Source organism: Mus caroli, unplaced genomic scaffold (assembly GCF_978045245.1).
Source record: "Mus caroli unplaced genomic scaffold, Mus_caroli_1 scaffold_13, whole genome shotgun sequence".
NCBI lineage: Eukaryota > Metazoa > Chordata > Mammalia > Rodentia > Muridae > Mus > Mus caroli.
This window is the reverse complement of record NW_028227268.1, coordinates 22,231,452-22,236,530: the sequence shown is the minus strand read 5'-3', so window position 1 is coordinate 22,236,530 and position 5,079 is coordinate 22,231,452. Positions and strand designations below refer to the sequence as shown.

The window sequence follows — 5,079 nt, the reverse complement described above, 5'->3', positions numbered from 1 at the left end:
GTTTCCTGTATGCAGCAAAATGCTGGGTCCTGTTTATGTATCCAGTCTGTTAGTCTATGTCTCTTTATTGCAGAATTGAATCCATTGATGTTAAGAGATATTAAGGAATAGTGACTGTTGCTTCTTGTTATTTTTGTTGTTAGAAGTGGAATTATGTTCATGTGGCTATCTTCTTTTGGGTTTGTTGAAAGATTACTTTCTTGCTTTTTCTAGGATGTTGTTTTCCTTCTTGTGTTGGAGTTTTCCATCTATTATCCTTTGAAGGGCAGGACTTGTGGAAAGATATTGTGTAAATTTGGTTTGTCATGGAATATCTTGGTTTCTCCATCTATGGTAATTGAGAGTTTTGTTGGGTATAGTAGCCTGGGCTGGCATTGTTGTTCTCTTAGGGTCTGTATGACATCTGCCCAGGATCTTCTAGCTTTCATAGTCTTTGTTGAGAATTTTGGTGTAATTCTGATAGGTCTGCCTTTATATGTTACTTGACCTTTTTCCCTTACTACTTTTAATAGTCTTTCTTTGTTTTGTGCATTTGTTGTTTTAATTATTGTGTGATGGGAGGAATTCCTTTTCTGGTCCAATCCATTTGGAGTTCTATAGGCTTCTTGTATGTTTATGGGCATCTCTTTCTTTAGGTTAGGAAAGGTTTCTTCCATAAGTTTGTTGAATATATTTACTGGACCTTTAAGTTGGGAATCTTCACTCTCTTCTATACCTATTATCCTTAGGTTTGGTCTTCTCATTGTGTCCTAGATTTCCTATGTGTTTTGGGTTAGGAGCTTTTTGCATTTTCAATTCTTTTACTATTGTGTCAATGTTTTCTGTGGTATCTTCTGCACCTGAGATTCTCTCTTCTATCTCTTGTATTCTGTTGGTGATGCTTGCATTTATGACTTCTGATCTCTTTCCTAGGTTTTCTATCTCTAGAGTTGTCTTCTTTTGTAATTTCTTTATTTCCATTTTTAGATCCAGGATGGTTCTGTTCATTTCCTTTGCCTGTTTGGTTGTGTTTTCCTGTAATTCTTTAAGAGATTTTTGTGTTTCCTCTTTAAAAGTTACCTGTTTAGCTGTGTTCTCTTGTATTTCTCTAATGGAGATATTTATGTCCTTCTTAAAGTCCTCTATCATCATCATGACATGTGATTTTAAATGAGAATCTTATTTTTCTGTTGTGTTGGGGTATCCAGGGCTTGCTGTGGTGGGAGAACTGGGTTCTGATGATGCCAAGTAGTCTTAGCTTCTATTGCTTATGTTCTTGTACTTGCCTCTCACCATCTGGTTATCTCTGGTGTTAGCTGGTCTTGCTGTCTCTGACTGTGGCTTATTCCTCCTATAAGCCTGTGTGTCAGCACTCCTGGGAGACCAGTTCTCTCTGAGAGGAATTTGGGTACAGAGAGCTATAGCACAGGGTCAGCTCCAGGCACAAAAGGAAACTGGAAGGATTCTGTCCCAGTCTGTTCCTCCATTCCTACGTCCTGAAGGCTCTGGGCATGTCCCTCAGAGCAAAAGTGGTGGTCTTACCTGTGCTCACAGATATGTCAACACTCCTGGGAGACCAGCTCTCTCCAGGCAGGATTTGGATATGGAGAGCTATTGCACAGGGTCAGCTCTGGGGCACTGGTGTTCCATTTAAAACTTTAAATGTATTAAAGGTTGTTTTATTACAGTACAGCTAAATGTGTACACAGAGAACTGGATGCCGCTTCTCTCTCAGAATAGAACTAACTGTAGCCTTCCCAGTTTGACTTTTATAACATCTTTCTCAGACTTGGTCATCCTAACTTTGTATTTTGTAGGCACGTTACAGGCTGACCTCCAGGCTATGTACATTGAATAAGGATATCTGATTCAGCATCTTAATGTTTCCATAGCTAGATAACATGGGTAGTTTGATAGTATAGTCTTCTGCTCTTGATTTTTTTTAATCTCTATTTTTCACTTTTAAATGAGATTTTAGTTATCTCAATACTACAGTAATTGTGTAGGCCACTACTCTCACGAAGGCCTGTTGCTCAATGTCAGGGTATACAGAGGGCAGCTACAAGTTCCAATACAAATGATAGCCAAGAATATGGGCAGTCAGAAGAAGTCCACACTGGTGACTACTTCACTGGGTGTGTAGCAGGAAGTTCTCAGATGTAACTGTGTAGCTCTGAATGAAGAGGTTTTTCTGCCCAATGCCATTGTGAGAGAGAAACACTGACTGCCTAAGCTTTTCAATACTACAAAACAGAGTTACAATTCAATGCCTGGTCAAACTCAAAGCTTTTTGATATATAAACTTCCTGAATTAAAATATTCCATCAATAAGCAAAGTATAATCAGAACCTGTCTGCATGGGTAGGGTATCATTTCTGCACAGGATTTTGTTTAGTTAATGTATACCTGTCAGGAATCTTGCCCCAATAAAGAAACACATTTAGTATTTTTAGTTTTAGTTTTAATTGGCCATTAAATAAATTGATTGAAAACAAAGACCTTAGATGGGCAATGGTGGTGCATGCCTTTAGTCCCATTACCCAAGAGACAGGGGCAGGCAGATCTCTGAGTTTGAGGCCAGCCTGCTCTTTAGAGCCAGTTCCAGGACAGCCGTGGCTACACAGGGAAACCCTGATTCAGGGGACTGGGCAGGGTATGTGTGACTATTATTAGGTGAATATCCTTAAGCTGTCCTCCATGACCAATATCTCAGATGTGAGTATTTACATATTTATATGTGGTCAGGTTTGATCTGGTTTGATTTGGTTAGATCTGAGGTCTCTATAGCCCAAGATGGCCTAGAATTCATTGTGTATCTGAAGATGACCTTCAGCTGCTGTTTTTCCTCACAGATGCTAGGATTGCAGGGATGCACCACCACCACCGTGCCTAGTTGAGGAAGAGCTTGGGATCTAACCCTGGCCTTCCTGCATTCCAGACAAGCTTGTTACCAACTCTGCTGACCTTCTCTTCTCAGCTATTGTTGCGATGGAATCTCCTTACGTATCCCGAGCAGCCTGGAGCTCATGGTCCTCTCAGTCTCTGGGGCACTGGGGTTAAAGGCATGCTGCTCTGCAGTCAGTCCCTAGGTTTATGGTCATCTATAGCTCTCCTGAATTATCTCTGTTTTGGGTTTTTCAAATCCACTCGTCACGAGGAAACTAAGGCCACTCAGTTCCAAAGAGCTCTTGGTGATAAGAAGGTTAGAAATAAGCAAGCTACTTGTCCTTTCTCACAGCTTGAGCATCTATAGTTTCAGACACCTGCTACCCATGTAGATTAATGCAGATTTCCCAACCAGGGGGCTCCGGGTCAGTGTGTTCAAATGTGACCTAAATGAAAGCAGTCTGTAAGTCTTACTTGATAGACTTAACCACTCAAAGTTTTATTAACCGCTGGCAGCAAAAGTGTCTCCAGAAAGACCAGGCAAAAAAAAAAAAAAAATCAAAAGAAAGAATTGGAGAGAAGGCTTTGCTGACATGAAATGAACTGACACCAGGAAATGCATGCTGGAAAGGCAGACCATGCCTGCTGACAGGTCACCCTTGGGTAAGATCTCCTCAGAGCTGACAAGTCCTTTCCTCAGCACTTGGAGAGAATGCGAGTCTGAACTCCAGGAAAACCAGAGACGAGGCGATGCCTGTACAGGGCTGGAGGCAATGTCTGTGCAGAGCTGGAGGCAGGCACCCATATCGGTGGCTCCATACGTGAGGACTATAGCACACCCTCAGTAGAGCTATGAGCAGAGTTCCTTCATGAAGTTTGACCTTGGGGAGGCTGCACTCACAGCTAGGTTGTCAAGAAGTGGGTCTATAGGTGCCCGCTTGGCATATGTCTGGAGAGGTTGGTGGACAGCAACCGGGCCCACTGCTGGAAGGTTGACCTAAACCAGTCACACAGCAAGGGGGGTGGCAGGAAGGAGATTGGCAGCCACTCTGATCGGGAGTGGGTCCACCACAAATCGGTTGGCCAGAAATCATAACACACGAAGCTGATTTACTGCTGCTCTTTAAAAAACAGGGGGACTGGCAGGGAGCCACCGGCTGGCAGATGAAGGAGATTATAGGCGTTGTTTGACAGTGAAGTGGCTGGCAAGGGGAGGGCACACAGCAAGTTTGACTGCAAGAGCACATACAAGTTAATGGCTGGCAGGAGACAGACATGCAGGGAGCTGACTGGCAGGACTTAAGAACATAGCAGATAGGTTGGTAATAAACTGACTGACAGAGCTGACCTTCACCTGTGGTGGGTTGATGTGACCCTCCTTGGCAGCTGGTTGGTTGGCACGAGCCAGCCTCACAGCTGGCTGGTAGACACGGGGTCTCAGCACAGGATGTTGCTTCAGAGCAGGATGGCTGGCAGGATCTATCATCACAGGACGCTGATGAGCCACATGCTGTCTGGCATGACCCAGATGTGCAGGCAGATCCCTGGCCGGAGCTCTGGTGGCAGGAGCTGTTCTTGTAGCACATCGTGTGACAACTGGCAGATTCCAGACAGGAGGGCTGGCATGAGACAGCAGGATGAAGACTCCCACCGGTGTCAGATGCACAGCAGGCCGTGTGTGAACCTATGGGTTGGCAAATAAAACCCACACAGGGAGTTTCTGGAAAGCAGGTTGATGGACAAGAAACAGGTTCAGAGCTAACTGGGACACTGTCGGGTCCTTGACGGTTTTCTTGATGTGTAACCAGTTGCCATGTCCTACACCGGCAGGAACTGGGTAAACGTATAGCATTTCTAATGCTGCCACCATTGGAGCATGTAGAGATGGTGGGCACAGCTGGAACAGCTGTGGGGTTTCCAGGGCAACAGCTGTCTGCCATGGTGTTCTACTAGCCAGGCTGGGAGTCTGCAAGATCCATCCGTTTGAAAAAGGCGTCTGATTCCAAGGGGATTTTATAGTCCTTCCCTGGGGTGTTGTTGGCCCTGCCTACAGCATCTTTCCTTGTTGGTATTCTTATTCATTTACATATAAACATCAGGTGAGGGCTTTAGGAGCCCTGGAAGAGGCCGCCACTGGGAGTTTTCTTTGCCGAATTTGGATGCACTCTGGGATGAGCTGTCTCTTTTACAGGTTGTTCCTCAGCCTCACCAAAG

The 5,079-nt window shown here is 44.4% G+C and overlaps 1 protein-coding gene across 1 annotated transcript; it reads right to left on the bottom strand.

The window, feature by feature from the left end:
- Positions 1–3,776: 3,776 nt before the first annotated feature.
- On the bottom strand, positions 3,777–4,805 carry Krtap29-1 (keratin associated like protein 29-1). Its single transcript, XM_021175611.1, has one exon. The coding sequence runs from the start codon at positions 4,803–4,805 to the stop codon at positions 3,777–3,779; it is 1,029 nt and encodes a 342-aa protein (XP_021031270.1).
- Positions 4,806–5,079: the final 274 nt, after the last annotated feature.

Excerpts from the sequence above, each read along its gene's own strand:
- Krtap29-1 (XM_021175611.1), bottom strand. The coding sequence starts at position 4,805 with ATGGCAGACAGCTGTTGCCCTGGAAACCCCACAGCTGTTCCAGCTGTG.